The sequence below is a fragment of the Oryzias latipes genome, chromosome 14 (assembly GCF_053564925.1).
Source record: "Oryzias latipes strain Hd-rR chromosome 14, Olatipes_Hd-rR_3.1".
NCBI lineage: Eukaryota > Metazoa > Chordata > Actinopteri > Beloniformes > Adrianichthyidae > Oryzias > Oryzias latipes.
The window spans coordinates 29,297,922-29,318,900 of record NC_136250.1 but is presented as its reverse complement, the minus strand read 5'-3'; the positions used below and the strand labels follow the sequence as shown (position 1 = coordinate 29,318,900).

The following is a 20,979-nucleotide window of genomic DNA, read 5'->3' as shown; positions in this document are numbered from 1 at the left end:
TTAGGGTTTGTCCAGAAATGCTGAAGACGTAGTTTTCATTGAAACGCTGCAGAAGCAACACATCTGCAGTTTGCTGGAATGTAAATGAGTTTAGCTGAGAACCTCCGCCATGTTTTCGCCGTCTGCAAAGCACATTTCTGAAAAAGATTTCCCATTTTCCTGGGGCCTAGTAAACTAGGGCGTAAAGCTGGTAGTCACATTGTCCCACTGCCACAGTCTTTGTAGCAGCAGCACCTTGTCACTGTACCTTGTTGACAACAACATCATTCTCGGTAATTAACTACGTTTCACCACCTGCACATTTTTATAAATCCCCTGTGTTTTTAGTCCAACTAATGGAAAACAGATTAAGTATGAGAGCACGCGAGTCTCTCTTAATTACCACAATGGATGGGATGTTGTTGTTTGTTCCAAATGATTATTGTTTTATTTTATCCTAATCCACATTAATGAAATCCCTGTGAAGTGGGAAGATTGACATTTAACACGTTTGTTTTGTTTTCTTCTGTCGTCTGCTTGGCCTGAAGTGGAGTTTTGATGAACAAACCTGGAAAGTGAGGCTTCTTACATCTGAAAAAGTTTAAACCCAAACAGCTTGATCCAATGAATTTCAACTCCCACAGACTGTAAAAGTATTACTTCAGCAATGATTAGCTCCTCTGAAGCTTTGGGCTATGCTAATATTTGTTTTCAGCATTTTTATTGAGATATTTATTTAACACTACAAGGAATAAATGGCCTCCAGATAACATTGTTGTCAGGCTCTTTCTGACTGTCACAACAAATTAATTCCAAACTGTTTCCACATTTGGAGAATGTAATTTTATGCGCATTTTAAATCAGTTTGTTTTTAGAAAAAAATAAAAAACCTTAAAGCTTATAAACATAAATTATCTTTTGCAGTTTGCAGCTCCGTTCACAGAAAGATAAAGAAAAAAGAAAGTTGTCACATCTGTGTTTCCCTCCTGATCGAACACTCACGATAAGAGGGAGGAGCCTTAAGTTGATCAATGTTTTCACAACCTTTTTTGGCTTCAGATTAACCAAAGACTCTACAGTTTAACACCTTTAAGAGACGGAGGAAAATATTGTTTTCATGCTTCGTTAGACGATTGTTTTAGGAAGCAGAGTTCAGTTAAGGAACTGTTCAAGTGGAAGCTGTCTGACAAAGTCAAATATACACAATGATTGAGGCAGAAGCATCCGTCATCTAAGCAACGTCAAGAATTTACATTCAAAAGTGGAGAACCTGTGAACGGGGAGAACTTTACCAAGAGCCTCTGACCCAAATGAGATCAAAAACATGACAAGGAATCATCCAGGGGGTCATCGAGGAAGCAGACGGAAAGGTCAAAGTCATTGCCTGTATAAGAGAACTGGACAGTGACCCCTCCCTCCTGGCGTTCCAAACAGGAAGTTCCTGCTGGCTCCAAGAAGCCAAAATCCTATAGACTTCTTTAGAGTAATAAACAGCTTTCATTCAGTCATTCTATTGGTCAGAAGAATCATTCGTGATCTGATAACATTTTCTTAACATCTTGATAATCCTCTTTTTTTTCATGATATATTTTGTGTATTTCAAGTTATAAACTGGACAATCAGATGCCTCAATAAAAGTAGGGTGGAGCCGGCTGGCTCCCACATTTATGTTATAAGACTTTGTGCAGCCCACGTTTAAGTGACAGGGGTGGGGACTTCCAACAAACTCTCCCCTGATTGATTCAAGGGGTTGCCATAGAAACGTTGACTCAGACCGACTCGGACCAATCACTGCTTATTAACGTCGTCTGGCTTCAACATGGATGCGTCCATATTGGTCCAAAAATGTCGACTGAATGGACTTCATTTGGCCATTCAGTCCAGTTCTCCGATACATCAGGGGTCCAGAGTTCAGGATTGCTACAGCTCCATTAGGCTACATGCAACCTATTATGCTACGTTCACACCGGCCACGGCAACGCGTGTTCAAGTAAAGGAAAGTCTATGTAAACGCGTATATACACACGTTTCGAGTTTCCACGTAAAAAACTGTTACGGTCGTGTGTTGCTACGCAACTTTTTAGTCCGGTTTTAGTCTTTACATACAAACAAGCAGCCATGTTAAAAGTTAAAACACTCGATCTTGAGCAACCAGGGACTCGGCTTATGGTAGTGACGTTTGGGTAGCGTTTATTTCAAGACATCGAATTACCAGCCGTTTGACAACTGATAAGGGAGGAGAAATGAATAGTGGCGGTTTGTGTCTGGCTGGAATTTTATGACATATTTTCTGGACCTGATGAGCTGACCTGCTTCAGCTGAGACTGGTGAACCTAGGTGAACCTCAGGATCTACTCCAAAGAGATGGAAATCATAAGTGACATTAATGCGACAAATATGGATTGAGTTCAAGGAGAAAGATTTTGCTTTTGGACAAAATTCCTATGGAGCGATGAGACAGAAGAGGAACTTCCTGGAAGGCGGGTATCCCGCCACGCTATTGAGGAGAACGTGATGGTGGTCACCAAACACGGCGGTGGTACCTTGATGGTCTGCGGGGACATTTAGAATTGATGGAATATTAAACTCTGTTTGGTGTCTATCAGCACAAAGGTTCTGAAGCACAACAATGACCCAAATGGTCCATTTCTGAACAGTAAATAACGACAAACAGTTTTCTCTTTTCAGCAGAACGTTGTAGAATCACCAGCTCACGCAACAATTCTTATGTTCTCTTTGGAGAACAATAAACCTCACTTTTCATCTTTTTTGTTTTGTGGCTGTTTTTTCTCACTCAAAATGCTAGAATCCAAATCGATTCAAACAATTTCCAGGGGATCATGAAATGATAGGAGAAATGAAAACCACCAAAGTTTGTCTTCTTAATAAGTGATGAAGATTTTATTAAATATTTACTTTACTAAAGATTTTAAGAGCACTGCTTTGACTGTTTTTCTAAAGTTTCTAGAAGAGACCAACATCTTCTAAAAGTTGTAGAATTAATTTTCCTAAATGAAACAGTTGGTATTAAGGGAAGTCCATCTTCTATCTTTTCATCTCTTCTTACAGAAAAGCTCAATGCTTTTAAAATCCTTCCTTCTTTCCAGGTTTCTTTTATTTCCCATAAGCAAACCCTCTTCAGGAGTCTCCTTTTTCTGGTTTCGTATGGTGATTTAGTGCAGCTCTGTGTAACCCATTACCACGGGAACACAACTGTTTTTGTGTGACAGTAATAGAAGGGAGAGCTGAAACAAAGATATCCTCTTCTCTTTCCTCAAAAAGACTCTTTAGAGAGCTCTGAGGGCTTTTTTACTGGCTGGGGGGTGGCCATCATTACGAGGGAGGCTGTTATACAATAGGAATCCATCACAATAGACAGTTTTTTTAACACAAGCAATGAATATGCTTTGAAATAAGAGCCCTGTGGGCACAAAGTGTTGGTTTATCTGGAGCCTTTGAGGATGAAGTCATGGAGATGCTTCACTGCTGGGATTAGTAGATGGGGATGAAATGAGTCTTTAAGCATTTGTTAAACATTTGTTTGCCAAATTCAGATGAATTAATAAACAATTGCAGGAAACTGTTTTCTGCTTTAGAAATAAGCTAGATGCAAACGAAAACGTTTTACAACCTTTTTGGAGCCAAAATAAGATAAAAAATAAAGTTTCTATTAAAAATAAAGATAAAGACAGGTTTGTACAATCTGTAAAAGAAACTGGAGCCATGTCAGTTCACCGGTTAACCACTAGGCGGCTTTTTTTCCTTTGTAAGGTCAAAGAAACAGTGTACAGATCAAAAACGATTGTATGATTTTATTTACATGTAAATGGCTTTTTTATGCTTCGCCATACATTTGTGAACAGGGAATGCTTGTTGTCAGAATTTTAAGTAAGACTTTAACATAAATAACAATTTAACAAGAACACTTATCAATAAAAGCAATGCCTGAAATAATAAGTGCAAAAGAAGTAGTTAAATCAAAAGCTTTGAGTTTTCTGCGAAAGCAAACGTCTGTTCAGGAAATGTTATTATTTTCACAGTTTTCTCTCATCATCTTGTGGGTCACTCTTGTTTAATTTTTTACATTTATTAGACGCCAAGTTACCCGTCCAGAGGCTTTCCGCTTGTTCTCTGGATGGCCGCTAGCATTAGCACTGGTGACAGCTTCGTTGTCTTTGCACAGGTCACTGCGATGGATTGTTAGGTTCCCGCTTGTGGCACTTTTGTCTCACGTATTTTCAAAAAGGCGAGCAAATCCTTTGTCTCCGATAAACTAAATGAAGCCCACACGGGTGAATGCAGCGCCATGTTGTTCAAGAGCAGTCGCTGAGCTGTGACATCACAGCTTGCAGGAGGGGCGGGGGTGAGGAGAAGGGTTGTCGGGGGAAACCACAGCATGAATTACCCATGTGAGGTTTTACTATCGGCAAATGTGTACTTATGGAATAAATGGGATGGATTCACGATTGTCAATAACTGATATTTTTGTGCATCCTCAGTTAAAACCATGAAAAAGCAAAAATTAAAAAGAAAGGACAGTAAAATATTAACACTGATAAAAAGCAACAACAAAATAAAACACATCAGCAGAGCAGAATTTCATGCTGTAAAAATAAATGTTAAGAAGTCTTTTTTTAAAGATTATGTTTTTACTGTACTTTTTAACATTAATAAGCAAACTTGTGGTTTGGTCCCGAAACTCTTTCTGAGCTACATGGAGGTAAAAATCCTATTTTTATTTTGTTAGGTAACTTCTCTGATTGTCAGGATTCGTTCTTTTTGACCATTTTGAGAAAGAATGGAAGCTTGTGATTTTCTTTTTGGCTTAGCACAGAACTCAGAGGGTTTGGCCCACAGCAGGACTCGACTATCCCAAGATAAGATCCAGAACAGCCGAGTTCTCACCAGCCTACCCCTTTGCAAAACACAACAACTTAGAACAGAGGTTTACGATCTTTTTTAGAAACATTTATAACAAAAAAACTCTGGTCTTCAGGGAAAATTCTGCTCTGATGTCCAGAGAATCTGAAAAGTTTTAGGAGCCCTCAGAGAAAGAGCTAAAGAAAAAGCAACCAAACCCCACAGGAGAAAATCGATGGCCACAGTCACACTCAGAGTGAGCGTGCTCTAAACTCTTTAACTTCACTAATAGCTTTCTTGAACAAAGGTAAGAAGCATGTTAACCCCATGACTAAACGAAATGCACACCAATGAGGGAATGAAAAATATCACCATCGGCAATGAAACTAAAGAGGAGTCATTGGGATAAAGGTCAAGGGGTGAAACTCCACCACAGCCTTGCCTGGGGCCTTTGGTGCAGATCACTATAGACCAACCTTCACTCCCGGTGCAGTCTTTCCCCCGTGAGCCAGAATTATTTTAATTTTGCCATTGGAAAAATGATGATATAACAATCCTAGTCAAAACTTTGAAGGGTTTAGCTGATCACCCATAAATTAAGCTTCATTAATTCAAAAAATGAGATGCGACAGCTGTTTGGCTCATTGGTGAAAATGCAAGTTCCCAGCTGTGAGTCAAAGGAGGGACTGAATACAGTTCGGAAATGGAAACAGTGTTGGTAGTCTGGGCTGGAGTCTCGTACGCCTTAGGACTTATCACACTCGTATTTCCGGCTCATTAAAAGGTCTATTTCCACTCAACAGGGCAGATCAGGGGGCATTTCTACTACTGGTGTGTCAGTTTAGATCAATTCATAAGTTACATCCAGAAAACACCAATGAGGTCGGTCAAGAATAGTATGGAGAGAAATGTATTTTCAGAAGTTTGTTGTGCATTAATGAGACTTTTCCCAGTTGTTTTTACTCCCCAAAGCTCAATACGGTGTTCAATTGGTCATTTTGTGTATTTCAGTGGAAAGCAGAACACACACCTAAAGTCCAGACATAGCACATGTCACAGTCATGCTTAGTCTCTGTCCAGCGATCAAAACTCCTGCGATCTTCGGCTGAAAACTGGTGGGCAGCCTTGGTTCCGCTAGTGCCTGAGCAAAGCTTTTGCTGGGGCAACCCTTGGTAATATTTGAGTGTACTGTAATCTTCGGACAGGCCCCACCCTTTTGACTAACACCTACATTTGACAGTAAAAATAATTACTAGTTTGTTGTGTATTGTAATTCTACCCCCTTCTACTTTTTAATCATCCTTTAACCTCTTTAACCGCCTGTTATTTTTTCCCCCTGGCTTTTGTACCCTCATCCTCACCTCTAACATCTCACCCTCATTTTCACCCTTCTCTTTTATTTTCTCCGACCGGTCTAACAGGAAATGCAAGCAAATATAGTTAATATAAACGAGGTTTAGCCTCAAATACAAAAGGGGTTTATACAAATATACACCTCGTGTGTCAGAAGATTCATAATGGTAGTAACTAATTACCAACAGTAACATCCATTAACTTTGCTATTCATTAAAGTTATGCCACTAAATCGTTAGTGCTTTTCTACGTTAGGCAGGGTTCAGTTGTGGTCAGGAAAACCCAGCTGAGCACAATTTCCTTTATCACCATGGTGACACATCAGCCTGCATTATATCAGCAGACTGAATGTCAAACGAGGCTCCACAAAACACAAGGTTATGAACTTTTTCATTACCATTTGAGCTGTGGCTTTTTACATTTTACCTTCTCTAAGCTTATTGACGGCTAACACCAGGAGACAGGACATATAGATGGTCTTTAAGGGATCTTTCATGTGTTGCACGGCTCTTAGAAGAGCTTTATTATCCCCAAAGGGTTGCAATTAAAGCTGGGCTGTTGAATCTGGTCAAATACACTGAAAGACTGCCAATGTATAACCTACAAATCACTGTAATGTAGCGTTAATGAGACTCATGGCAATTACCGTGAATGCTGGGTTGAGGCTGCCAGGGAAGGAAATGGGACAAACAAAGAGTATCCTTCCACTTGTTGAATGCAGGTTCTAAGTGATATGAGTGTGAACATCTTTGAACTGCTCTGTTCTCTTTGTCATCAACAAATCCATCTTCAGAAAAAACGTGATAAAAACAGAGAAAGAAGTGTCGAGTCTGAAGAATTGGCACTCACTCCTCCTCCCTTTAACCCTGGTTTGGTTTATAGATTTTGCTCAGTTGGAGATGACTGACATTTTTGGTGAAGCTGAAAACAAAGAGTCACATCATTATATAACCTATAATCACATGTAACTCGTAAAGGTGCTGTGGGTTTTTGGGTTGTCCTGGCTCCTGGAGGGTCGTAGAGAAGAGCGACCGCATGTTAAGGGGAGCGCAGGTGTGTCTCGCATTTCCCTTAAGGCCACCTCAAAGGACGTCATGACAATGGAACCTACCATTGTCGTGGCTTTTTTGTAGCATTTGTAAGGATAATGGAAGTTATATAAACTTATGGCACACTCTAGTCCTTATTAAGGTGCAAGTAATGGCTCCTTATTAACCATGCACAAACATCACATGCACAAGGTGTGCACGTGAAACGGAAATGCTCATAGGACGCCGGTAGGATGTCCACACAAATTATTTTTAACAGGCTACAGCTGGGAGCACGCAGTTAACATGTAAACAGCACTAACCAGTGTATTGCGCCTGCATCTCACCTACTTCACCCTTTCTTACCTTACATGTTGTAAAGGTACTCCTAAGGAAAACATGTGCATAAACATTTTCTCTCTCTGGGTTCAAGCGGTCTACAACCCTGATATTTTATGCGGGTCACCTGCGTGCCTCACACATCCACCCGTAAGGAGAGTTGTGAGTTATGCTACATCAGCACTTAGCTCGTATTCAAGCCAAGTGTTTCAACGAAAAGTCCACGTAAAGACGCGTAAACCCCGAATTTTGGGCTTCTGCATTCAGAATACTCGCAGTCATGCATCACTAGGCAAGTTTTTAAGTCGCGGTTCTCATACAAATCTGGCGTTCATTGATCTCATGCTGGAAATTAAACCTGTGAACTTCTTGACACTAAATTGAGACAACGCCAAACTGTGACCCATCAGGGACTTGGATTTAGTAGTGACGTATGGATAGCGTCCTTTTCAAAACACGAAAGTGCCAACCGTTGTAAACATTGTCCCAAAGGAGACAATATTTTCCTTTTTGTGCCCGGCAATATTTATATGACATCTGGTCTTTTATAGATCCTACTGAAAGCTGTGAAAGAAAAAGCGTGGAGCAGGTTTGCAGGATTTCCACTGCTTTGACATGGCACACCGAGGGTCTACCAATTGTACGAGGCAGACATGAGCTAGTAAACAGTAAAAAAACAAGGGACGCGTTCTGAACGCAGAAGGCCGAAATTCTGGTTGACATCCATTTACATAGACTTTTCATTGAAAGTGGGCGCTTAAAAGTGAGTCTACACAGCCGGTGTGAATGCAGATTCAAAGCACGTTCCATGTTCTTTGCATTGTTGAACGTGCATCACATGCCTGGCAAGTACGCAGCATGCGGCTAATTATCTGGCTGCAATGGCCTGACTAGGTTGTTCCAGAAGCTAAAACAGAAAAACAAAGAAGCTCACCTGCATTTATTGGAAACATTTGTGGCGTAAACACAATGAAAGGAAATTAAGCTTGCATGGATCCGTCAGTTCTCTTAACCGTTCTTCACATTTGGTCCATTAAAAAACGTTTTTGAATAAAGTTTACTGCACACAAAGCGTCCCCCACGGGAAACCCTCTCGTCTGCAGCCCTATAGATTTAGTCAGCCTTGAATAGTGTTGAGGTTTGAACGCTGCTGCCACCAGGCATTTGCATTCTTTTATCAATACCCCTCTAATGCATGCAGCAGCCGTGCCTCCATCTGCCAGAAAAGAAGCAAAAGGCCAGTTAGCAGTGAAAGCTGCGGCGAGCTGAAGCAACGCCGCACATACTGAAGATGTGCCGCTCCACTGACTGTTTACAGTTGGGGGGCAGCACCCCGCTGAACTCTGCGGTGCAGAGGTTTCACTCTCAGCTTCTCGTTAAGGATGTTGTGGTCGTCTGCAGCTGCTGAAAAGTGAAAAAAGACATTTATAGAACTCTGAAACTCTTTGCATTTTGAATGAGCTTTGTTTATTTATTTACAATATACAGAAGACGATCCAGAACACAATACCTGCACAGAAAATAAACAGGTCCTATTGTTTTCACTGTTTTTATCGACTTAGGTCAATTACGTTAGCGAAGATCGGCTAGCGCTCAGAAAAACACATGAAAATATTAGTTTTCTAACTTTTAGACGGTCCTGCTATAACAAAAAGTCATTGTTTACATTTCAATGTAAACTTTTGTGCATCAGAGCTCGCCCACGTGAAGAAATATGTTTCTCTTCCGCGGCCCGGCGCAACGCAGAACAGCCTCGTGGCGGAGGGCTTGGTATCCTTCCGCCACGAGGGTTAGCCCTTAAGAACCCATTTCAGACAACACTAACCCTCCAAAAGCCCCTACGATTGGAGGGGTAGGGAGAAGCCGTAAGGGTAGGGGAAGAATTTGCTCTTTTAGAAAACTCTCTGACATTACTTGAATTTAGTGTTAAAATAAATAATACCCCATACTTGAATTTTCTTGACTATTTTTTGTGAGAAAAATGTACATTTTTCATTATAAAATAACAGCTTGATTTAGGGTAAAGGAGCCAGAAACCTGGAACGAGTGTATATGTTTTCACCATTGCATAGGTCAAACTGTAAGTCTTTTTCTGCTCAAGTAAAAAAGTATTTCACAAGAAAAACAATCAATTCTTCGCAAGCAGCTGTTGCATCATGGGAGATGTAATCCTTCACCCCCTGTCATTGTCATTTTTCAGGGGAACTCTTACAGTGCGATCCTCCTGCCATGGAAGAATATCCGCGTGATGGTAGCATTTTTTTAAATTAGTTTTTTAAATATTTGAAGTCATCACTGTTGCTTTTGTTGAGCTTTGAAGGCGCCATAACCAGCTGCAAGCGTCTTCCCAGGTTTTTCAGGTTTTTGACCAGAATGCCACCACACCAATCCGTTGTTGCTTTATGCAAACGGCCTCATGAACCTCAAGGGCAGCTCATACCATAAATTATGTATATGATTTTATGGGAGAATATAAAGTAGCAGTGATGAAATGTTCCACTTCCACTAATGGTGTCACTGTTTTACATTCTTCTCTTTTAATCAGCAAATTATGGCTAATTAAAGCAATAGTGTGAATATAATTTAGAAAATCTCCGCTCTCATCTGCGTAACTCGTGTAAATTAAACTGATAAAGGATTTTCTCCGCTCTAAATGAGACGCTGCGGTGTGGATTCTGTCCCGGTGGAGGTTACTTCCTGTCCACGAGGGGCGATTGATTGAAACCTGAGTGAATCTCAGAGTAATGCCCACACGGGATCACGTCAGTGACAGGAAGGTGGATCCAAAGATTGCTCATCTATTTTTCCTTTCTCTGCCTGTTCAATGTTTCCTGTTTTTGTGTGTGTGTGTGTGTGTAGCCGTTGGCATGAATGTGTACCTGTGCCGCCCTCACACCTGTGCTCTATCCGTGCATTACTCACCTCCACTTAACATTTCAATCACTGCTGCAGCTTTTGCATGGATCCTGGATCCAAAATCACCAACTATTTCAGTGAGATTGAAATTATATCCATATTTATTCATTAATGCATTTCAGTCAGACTTTAGATACATTGATTTATTTGCCAGATGGAAGTTCTCCGAGCCTTAAGAGAGAAAAATCTAAAGGCCTGTTCACACCGGGACGAATTTCGCCGGCGATTTTCGCCGACGTTTAACGCCTCGTGACTAAACAAAGGGCCCCAATGAGAGTGTGCACACCGACGCGAAAAAACGCCAGGCGTTAAAGCGTCAAAAAAAAAAAACGCCTCGGGTTCGTTTTTTTTTTTCGACGCGTCGCGTCGAAATCTACTCGACCAATGAGAACGGCGCTTTTGCTCACGTGTCTGGAGCTTCTGAAGTTACAGTAAAACACAACTTGGGGGCGCTCAAACACAAAACTGCCTTGCTGAGCACACATACCAGCGAAGAAGATAGACGCCAAGTAGCGTCTACACAGCCGCGAAGCAATAATGACGGACATTCTAAAACATCCCCGAACCAAGCACCAGTTGGAGCTACTGGTGCTTGAAATATTCATGTTTTCTTTGTTTGATTCTGACAAGCGTGTAAAAACTTGCTCTCTTCTTCTGAGTGAAAAGCGACTTTAAGAAGCGTAAAGTTGCGCAGCGCCACCTTGTGTACAGGAGTATTTCTGTTTTACATTAAGCGCCATCTAATGTCAGGGAATGAAATTGCATGTTCACTCCACTCATCGTCAGCGAAAATCGCCTGGGTGTGAACACAAAAAACGTGGCGAAAAACGCTGGCGAATAACGCCTGGCGAATATTCGTCCCGGTGTGTACGGGCCTTAACAGTTTCAGGTAACTGAAAGTGGATCAAAGCCTCCTGACTTTCTTTGAAGAATAAAACAAAAATGATTCTTAAAGGTTTTGTTGATTTGCTTTCACTAGCATCAGTAATTTACACCTCAATGCATTTAAAGGGCTTTTATCCTGCTTTTCTTAAGCCTTTCAGAGGAAATAACATCCATATATGTGATAATATTCTACCTTTGTAACACTAAAGAACGATTTTTTTAAATGAAATATGAGTTCTTTTTGCAGCTCGTTTTGCTGCCTGGAAATAAGATGACTTGATCTCTGAGGCTCCGCCTTTCGCTCCTTGTGGGTGTCGCCCATTTCATGACGTCAACCTAGAGCCGGCCTCGGCAGCGTGTCTGCGTTTCGCCCACCAGAAAAAAAACAACAACCGAACTTTTGCAAAGATGGACTTTCAAATAAGAGGAAAACGTTTAGCAGATCAGCTAAACTAACTTAGAACGGGGGCGTGTGTGTTAGCCTGGGGGCGGGGCTGGCAGCGCCGACTCTTCCTGGAAGAGGCGGTTCCTCACTTTGTGCCATCACAATGTGAGAACTGACTTGTTTTCATGGATTGGGAGGGGCTGGTGCTTAAAGAGCAGGTTTTTAGAGGAATACTTAGAAATGTGAGAATGGATCAAAAGCTTTGGGGATGTTTTGTGAGGATAGAACATCATAAAACACTCAAAGGCTCAAAAAGTTGATTTTGCATGATATATGCCCTTTAAAGAAAATAGTAGCAAAGATTTTTTTTTCAACAAATGTAATCAGAAAAAACATGTTGGACTCAGCGCCTGACATAAAATGAAAGTCTAAGAATTTTTTTGAAAAAGTCAAAGTTCTCAGTGTCCTCATTGTTTTTCCACATTTCTGAATCCACCTTCAATTACTGTGAATTGATTCAACAAAGCCCCCCCCCCCCCCCCCCCCCCCCCCCCCCCCCCGGGAAAAGCTAGGAGTGGAAACGCAGCCCGACAGTCTGCAGAATGACGGATCTGCTCCTCTCTAAAACACCAAAGTGATCTGATTTCATGCGAACACATGGACTGAGCAAAAGCCTCCCCGGTCAGGCGGCAGCTTGGATTTAATTTTCCTCTGTATGTAGATGAAGACTGATGAAAGATAAAGCAGGACATGTTTGGAGTGTGTTTGAGATAATCCAGCTGCAGCAAAGGTCTGATTGAGATGAGAATGGACTTCGCTCAGAGAGGAACATTAGGATTTTCCTGCAAGTACTTCAAAAGATAAAACAACAAATCTTTCCTGGGCTTACATACGCTTCATCTAAATATAACCAAGGACTTCTGGCAAACTGCTCTTAAATAAAATTCCGATTATTATGAATGGACAGAACCATATTATAAAGCAAAAACATATCAAAGTGAATTTTGATTTTAATGTTAAACACTTTTGTACCTACAAGATAAAGAAATCTTAAACCATCCAATCTTTCATTTCCCAAATGAACCTGTAATGTTGTGGATGAAAATAAGATTGCAGATGGATGGAGAGAAGTTTCTTTAAATGTTTAAGCTTTTAGAACATAGTTTTATTCCCACCTAGGACACCTTTGAACATATAAGATAATTGAAAACGTACAACTAGATAAAAAAAGTCAACACACACCGAAAAATATAAATAAAAATTCAAAATGAATAAAGTTTTGATATACCATCTTCATAGAAGAAAATTCTTTTTTTTCTGCCTTTGGGGATTTTTTTCAGTTTAGGAATTCTGAAAGCGTTTACAAGCAGATATGAAATAGCTTCTGGGTATTTTTTTATGTCTAAATTTAAATTTTGCAACTTGGATGTGGATTTAGAAGATATACACTTTTTAGGGGCAAAGAAAACAATAACAGTGACCCAGCCAAAGCCACTGTGTCTGGTATAACATCATAAAGAAGGATTAAAAAAAAGAATCCTGATCGTGAAGATAATCCCTCTGAGTTTACTTCTGCAGACCCATTACCACCAGGCTGTAAGGTTTGGGGAAAAATGTGAAACCAAAGGTTTAATTTAATCCTAAAATAAAGGTCAGACAGAACACGATTTTTAACCAATTTTTCAAAAGTCGCCGCTGCTATAAGTCAGTTTATTCTCCAGATTACTGCAGTGTTTTCAATGGTTTCACAGTTTGAGAGGCCCTCAGGTGTGGATTTAGGACTGTACTTACAGTGTAAGTAGTTCTAATTCTGACCCCTAACAGAGTGTCTGCTGATACAGTTTGTTTTAATATGAAGACATTTTAGTGCTTAGAAGGAAAGCAGCTGGAATATCTTCCTTTCTGCTCACGAGTCACTCTCCACAGCCGAGGACGGCCAAATGCCCGTGGAAGAGTCGGATTTGGCCTGGGTCGGTCTGCTTTGAAGACCTTTTTGCAGCTCGGTGCTTGTAGCCATTTCCAGTGACATCTCCAAACCTGACCTTTCCAAAAATGGACACGCTCACAGAACAAGCCTCTCAGTGATTGGCTCACGTCCAGGTAGCCCTTAGAGAATCTGAGGACTCACAGGAAGTCAGGTTTTCACAAAGTCCACCCAGCTCGATTTCACGTTTAGTTCATTTCTCATTCCAATGTACGCCTCTGTCATTGTCTTGGGAAACGGCGACAGTCTTTTAATCTGGTGTCAGCTCAAACAAAGCCATCCGTCGACCATTTCCTCTCCTTTCAGCAGTTTCCAAGGACACTGAAAGATATTGAAGCTCAAAAATGGACATCTAAATAAAGTGTGCTCTTCCTTTCAACATTGGAAGTTGTTTGATGTTGTTTGTTTTCGAGACGCAGACACGCTTGTCATCATGAAATGGGCGGCACCCACAAGGAGAGAAAGGCGGACCCTCTGAGATCAAGTTGTCTTACTTCCGGGTAGGAAAAAGAACTCAGGAAAATAACCCATATTTACTTTTAAAAAATTATTTTGTGTGCCAAAGGTACTATATTATCACACACATGGATACGCCTTACGATAAAAGGCTTGGGAATAGCATATTACGGGCCCTTCAAGAGCTACACGTCAAAAATAAGTATCACATGTTCTGCATCGTTGACTTTCTACATTCTTTGTTAAAATGTTAGTTTGGTTTTATGCAAGGTTGCTAAAATACCAGACAGTAGAAGCACTAATGGAGGCGTTCTGTTCAAATCCGACTTACTGTGCAATCAAACCTCGTTAAAAACAGGTCACTTAATTGGTTAAAGGGTCAGTGCACCTGTTTTGTTTCACAGTGAGGTTTATCCAAAGCGATGAGAGGCTACGTTGTGTTTACGTTGGGGATCCTGCGCTGCAGAGCGGCACTTATGTGTCTCCTTGTGCGAGTTGAGAGGCAGCATTTGACCACTCCAAAGCATATCAGCCAGGGGGGGGTACCTATCGACATGGACAGCCTCGGCGCTGGAACATTAGTGATGCTGTAAGGATGCTCCATGTCTCTCTAAAGCTCCTCTACATTTTTTCTGACCTTTTACTTGAAGAGTTTATGCACTTCTCTTTGTGAAGATCAAATGCCTGCCCTGCTCATAACACCCACTCCACATACCCCCCCATAACTCTGCAGATTGCTTTCATGTTTGACAGCTTTTGCTCACACAGTGAAGCGTTTTTATTCAGTCAGTGTTCTGTTTTCACAAACATTTTAGCATTTTTGCTAACAGAATTTCCTTTTCAGTGATTCTGTTTGCTGAAACGTTGCTGATGCTGAATTTTTTAGCCTCCAAAGTTTGACTGATGTCGAAATTATCTGCCAGTAGTTTTGTTGTCTGAATCATTTATTTTCATATCTACCAGTAAAAGTGCTCTTGTTGCACAGAAGTGTTGTTGCTCTGCCCAAAAGTGACCCGGGGTCCTAATTAATTGACGCTGGATAAAATAATTTGATGAGAAAACTGCCCTTTGACCGGGAGCCCACTCTTTCTGCGGCGCTAAGCGCACATGCAGCAGATGTTTCTCGTAATGGGAGCACAACAGGAAGTGAATTCAATTCAATTTGGCCCGAGGTCTAATGGGAGTCAAGTGGAAGAAGGAGGTAGGGTTTCACAATGGGGGCCCATCTGCGTCCGCGCTCCTCTCAAAGCCGCCGACCCGCTGATGTTGTTACACTGAAATGAGACAAGCATGCCCCGATGCATCATCGGCTGTTATCACCTTCTCAGATGATGCCAGAGGGGCCTCCGGGGCGAAGAGCGCGGGGCAGGGATTTGTTTTGCTTGATTGCATTGGATGTATGTATTGTCACTGCACAGTTTCATTACATTTGAAAAGGATTAGGAGGTTCTTGGCGAGCAGTCAGGTGACCTTCAGGCCTCACATGAGTGTATCAGTGTCACTGAGAGCTCTGCGGGCTCCACGGTTTCCTGGAAGCTAAAAACATTGTGTTTTGGCTCCGGTCGATGCACAGATACAATCACTACACTGTTTCTAGAAAAATAACACCCTGGAATGCCGAAACATTTAGAGCTGTTTGATTTCTTATCTGTGTAAATAGTAAAGTTTAAAACATTAAAACTTCTGAAAGGAAAAACAGTAATGCTTGTAACCCTTGTGCTATCTTAGATGACCCCCCCCTTACATTGACGTGTTCTCCCTACCATGACAAAGGTGGATAAAGGTGGAAAGATTTCATGTAATCCATGGACACCAGTGAAGATCACAGATCATTGAAGAAAAAAGGTTCAGAGCACTGTCTAGTGGGTCTAAATGACCCAACTCCCAATGTTAAAGTGCCTAGGATATCACAGGGGTTAATATGTCCACGCTTTTTTAAACGATTAGTTATCCAATGAGAACAGGTGTTGCAAGTTTTAGGGTTGTCCGAGTCTGTGGACGGCTGCATCAACGTTTAGACCAAGACTCGACCTTATTGCCGAAAGGAGGGATCCAAAAAGTCTGGCTTCTCAATATTTAATAACACACCAGAAGAGCTTTCCAGAGAATAGACTTAACCACTTAAAAAAAAAAAAAACGAAAGTAAATATCTATGGGCCCATTACTGACCCTTGAGGTACACCAACAACACCAACAAGGAGGTTGACCTGATGGGTATACGTGGAGAACCGGCCCATCCTAAGGGGAGCGCAGGTGTGTCTTCCTGTTCCCTTGAGCCTCATACGATGCCCTCAAGGGACGTCATGAAAATGGAACGTACCAGTGGCTGAATTTACATTGACTATGAAATCGCGCAAATTGCTTTGCTATACTAAATTCACCCAATGGAACAACGACAATCAAAAAAAGAAAAAGAAAAATCCATACGACACACCTGTGTCTCACCTACCCTTATAAGTGTTCACTGCGACCCGTTGCCCGCAGCATGTGCGTAGAAAACTGTGCATGAACATTTTCTCTATACGGGTTCACAGAGCTGTGTAAGACCTTAATATTTCGTGCGGGTCACCTACGTACCCCATACCGGTTTTCCCTGTTTTTCACGCACAGACATTCTGCATTCACCTGTCAGGGCAGCTGGGACTACGGCTTTAACATTGTGTGGAAACGATGGAAAATATTTTCCGCTTTGGCTTGAACTGGTTCTGAATGGAAGTCTCTGGAATTTCCATAGATGCTGTCTAAAGTAGTAAATGCTGGGTAACGTTAGGCGAACAAAAGTGCTCAACCAAAAGCCAATATTACGCTGACATTTAAAGAGAAACCTTTAGGGGGAAAAAACTGTTAAAAACCCCAAATTTACTTCCTGGAAAAAGCATCAACATTCTTGGTCTTTCTGAGAATTTATTTGAAAGCTTTAAAAGTGAAAAGATCGACGACTGAAATACACACTTGTCAGCACTAAAATTAGACGCTACATAAAAGCACGGTTAAGTCTGCTGGAAACGGTCCATCAGCTAAACAACAAACTGATGATGCAGCAAAAGCATCAGATATTTGTTGATTCTGCACACTGGTGAAATTAGCACAGTGTATGAAGTCAGATTTAAGCAAAAAGGCTGGATTCTCCCGGGAAACCGCGGCGAGGCGTTTTGTTGTGACCTGGAGCAGGTGCTCGGGCGTCACAGGGACGCACGTCCTTGCTGCCGCCGCCTCACCGCTGGCTGGAAAAACATCAGCAGTCTGTGGGAAAAGACTCGGCAGGTGTTGGGATTCAGGCTTCGTCTGCGCTCAAGGCCACCGCTGCTGAAGCTATTTACTGTTCAAACATGGCGGTGAAATCCTTTAGACGCTTTACTTTGATAGTGGAGTTGAATCTTTGTATTGGAAGCACATCCTCGATCCTTTCCTGAGGCCAGGATTAGCAGCAGAGTCTCACAGTTTTGTTAAGTTGTTGTGCGATTTAGAGAACATGTGGCAGTGGGGGAGATTTGAGCGGTAGTACTGAACCGGGGGCATTCCTGAGAGGTGGGGGGGGAGATGAAGAGGGGCAGTTGCTAAGTAGCCAGCGCTGCTCATTTGTGCGAGTGGCCTCATCTTTTGTGGAGATCACACGGACACGCACGTCCGTGGATTCCTCTCCTTTATGGTGGGAATTCCAGGCACATGTGAGTGGAGGTGGTGGGGGGGGGGGGGGCTGATCCCCCTCCCCCATAGTTTGGTATCCACCCCATTCTCACTGGGCTAAAGCCCACCACAGGGGGGTAAAGGGGGTGATTTTAGAAGGGGGGTGGGACATTGCTAGGCTAATTCTTCAATAGCCCTTACCTAATCCCTCCTTTTTCCCTACATCCCTCGCTCTCTCCTTTCCCTCTCTTTGCCTCCCAAGCAGTGCATCCCACCCCCTTCCCCTCCCCTTCCTCCTCGCCATCCTCCTCGCTCAAACGCTGCACTCACACAGGAGCTCGTTCAGGGCGAGGATGAATGGAGCTGCACTTTTGCCGCTCACCACCACCACCCGGAGCTACAACACTGATTACAGACTAGGTGTGGCAAAGATGGGGCGGCGTCACGGGCTTTGTCTCTAGTTCTGCACGGCCCACCAACCAGGAGGCTCCCCCCCCTGTCTGTCAGAGTGTGTCCTGGAGCCGTGCTCAGTCTGGGATCGAACGCGCTGCTGTGTGAGGCTAAGCCGCTCCGAGAGCCGGGACCTGAACCACGGGGGAGCGGAAAGCACAAGTTCAAGAGGCTTGAACAAGACACCGGAGCTCTTTTTTTTTCTTTTTTTACTGTTTGGCTTTGACAAAAGGATGAGCAGAAGTTTAAGGATCTTTGGATGTTTGTGAGGATCTATGAGGAGGATTTACTTTTGGGAAATTCAAGAACATTTTCTAGATTTAAGGGATGAGATTTAGATGATTAAACCGTTTGGAATATGGGACTTTTAATCTATGATTTGGACCACAGGGACATGCAACTACATCTTTGTGCTCAACTTTGGGTAATTTTGATAAGTATGTCACCTTTATCCTCCTGTTGTGTGTCATCTAATGAGGGATGTTGTTGCTGTGAAAGTCAGAGTTTTGTTTCTGAAAAAGTTTCCAAACACTGAGTGTGTGTCCACACCTTCAGGACAGATGTTGGATTGTTATGGGATTAGTGAGTTTGACCTTTTGGCCTCTGAACAGCTGACTAAGTGGAGCAGCCTGTTTCTCTGTCTGTTTTATTTTTTGATCTGATCAATTCTTTTCTTCTTTTTCTCCCTTCACAGCTCTTGCAGGTAAAATCTCTCCAACCAGCTCAGATTCTCTCTTCAGTTCCTCGGCGATGACGGCCAGTCCTCCACCGCCCAGTGTGTACCTGCCTGCCAGCTTCAAAATGTCCAACGCCCAGCTGGCGTTTTTCCTGCGGGAGGCGCAGATCCCAGGACAAACGGTTGGCAGAGGCAGCGGCAGCTCCAGGACTGGACATCCGCTGCAGCGTTCCGAGAGTTTCGTGGTTTTCCAGACAAAAGACCTCCCTGCCATCAACATAAGCTTCGGGCCTTTTGCCCAGGACCAAACCGTGTCCAAGGAGCTGCTCCAGCCGGCGAGCCCGCTGGACATCCCGGGCCAGCTCACCGTCGGCTGGAAAGTACGGGCGTTCATTGTCCAGCCAAGAGTTTACTCCAACAACGCCACCGTCCAGGTGTTGTTCTACATCGCAGGCCGGGACTGGGACGACTTCAAAGCCCAGGACAACCTGCCGTGCGTCCGCCTGCACGCTTTCCGGGACGTCCGTGAAATTAAGACCTCGTGCCGCTTGAGAGGTAACCTGGCACAGTGTTTGGCCCAGCTGGACCTGCCTCCATCCTGGTTCAACGCAAACGTAGCCCCTCTGGGTAGGAGGAAAGGCGACGGCCTCCTGGACGGCTTGACGAGCGAGACCCTCCAGGCTGAGCTGTACTACACGCTTCACGAGCCCAATCAGGAAGGGGAGTGCAGCGAGGGCTCAGGTCGCCGGGGAGGAGTGTCCAGGGAGCCTCTGTCACAGCACCCTCTGCTGCGCATCGGGAGTATCAGCCTCTACCAGGCCGCCCAGGAGCAGCTGCTGGTGGACAAGCAGCTAGACAAGAACATGTTCCTGAGGCTGCCGGAGAAACCGCTGAAGCCCGGAGAGACGCTCAGGATCCTGCTCTACCTGATGCCCAACTCCACCGTGGAGCAGTTCACACTCCGGTAAGCCTCCTTCCTGTCTGACGCCGTGCCTTTAAGCCTGAGCTGAGGGCTCCTGCTCCTGTCACAGACAGAGGAATCCCTGCTGAGCGCGTCGAGCCATTTTTACTCCTAACCTGAGAAATTACAGACGCCGCAAAAGTTTCTCTAAATGCTGCAAGTTTTCATTATGATCCTAATATTTTAAATAAGCTGAATCGCCTTTTAAGTTCATTATACTTCTAAGGAGACAGTTGAACACTTAATCACGTATTTCATCCTCCTCATTAACTTTTCCTTCACTGAGTCAAGTGATGCTCCTGTAGCAATTAAAGGCAGGTAAGATAAAGAGTAAAGGAGGAGGTTAAAGAGCAGCAGCTCTCTCACATTTACCGTTTCAAAGCAAAGCTTTGCTGCTCCGTTTTTTTCCTGTATGAATACTTTACAGCAAAGTACTCCAGTACATGAGATTACCAGTGAAGTGCTCTTCTTTCAAGGTCATTCTGCTGACATGAACGAAGCTCTCAAACACAAACCCTTTTGTGACGTCATGAACTATAGTGAAATTCTCTATGTTAAACTCACTCCAGCATTTCAGATATGCAAAAAACTATTTTTGTAATATTTTAAATAAAGTACTCTGATAGTTTTAGACTACTCCAAATTGTTCCAAAGTTTTTTTTATAATCGGGTCATCGTTAATCATCAAACACTTTGAAAAGTCACGTAAAGATGACCAAAAAAACGCTAAATGTCGTTTCCAAACTTTTTTTTTCATTTTTAGCAAAGATAAACCTGCCTGCGTTTTTTAAAAAGTAATTAGAAATCAGGAGTTGTTTTGCTGGTTTTTGAGTTGATTTGGATTCAGATACTTTGGAGGTTTACTGTCATGATTGGAAACAGCCTCTCAACCACATTTAAAGCTACGCTCATGCCGCTTTCAGCAACATGCATTTAAGTCACTTAAGTCCATGAAACCCCATTTATATTCTCTGACTCCCTGATTCAGAATCAGAAATACTTTATTGATCGAACTCGTGGCAAATTTGTTCGTTACAGCAGCAATAAAAAAAGAATAGTAGACATAAGAGAAAATAAAAT

General features: G+C 42.7%; 1 protein-coding gene across 2 annotated transcripts in view; it reads left to right on the top strand.

Moving 5' to 3' along the window:
- Nucleotides 1-20,979, top strand: part of tmem132e (transmembrane protein 132E) — a 476,675-nt gene that overhangs the window by 305,441 nt on the left and 150,255 nt on the right. Inside the window, exons 1-2 of one of the 2 annotated variants that reach the window (XM_023962716.2) lie at nucleotides 17,957-18,699; nucleotides 18,957-19,902. In XM_023962716.2, the coding sequence (XP_023818484.1) occupies nucleotides 18,621-18,699; nucleotides 18,957-19,902 (1,025 nt within the window). In that variant the 5' untranslated portion in view covers nucleotides 17,957-18,620. Of the gene's footprint in view, nucleotides 1-17,956; nucleotides 18,700-18,956; nucleotides 19,903-20,979 lie in introns of those variants that run through there. The other variant, XM_023962717.2, reaches the window with a different exon arrangement.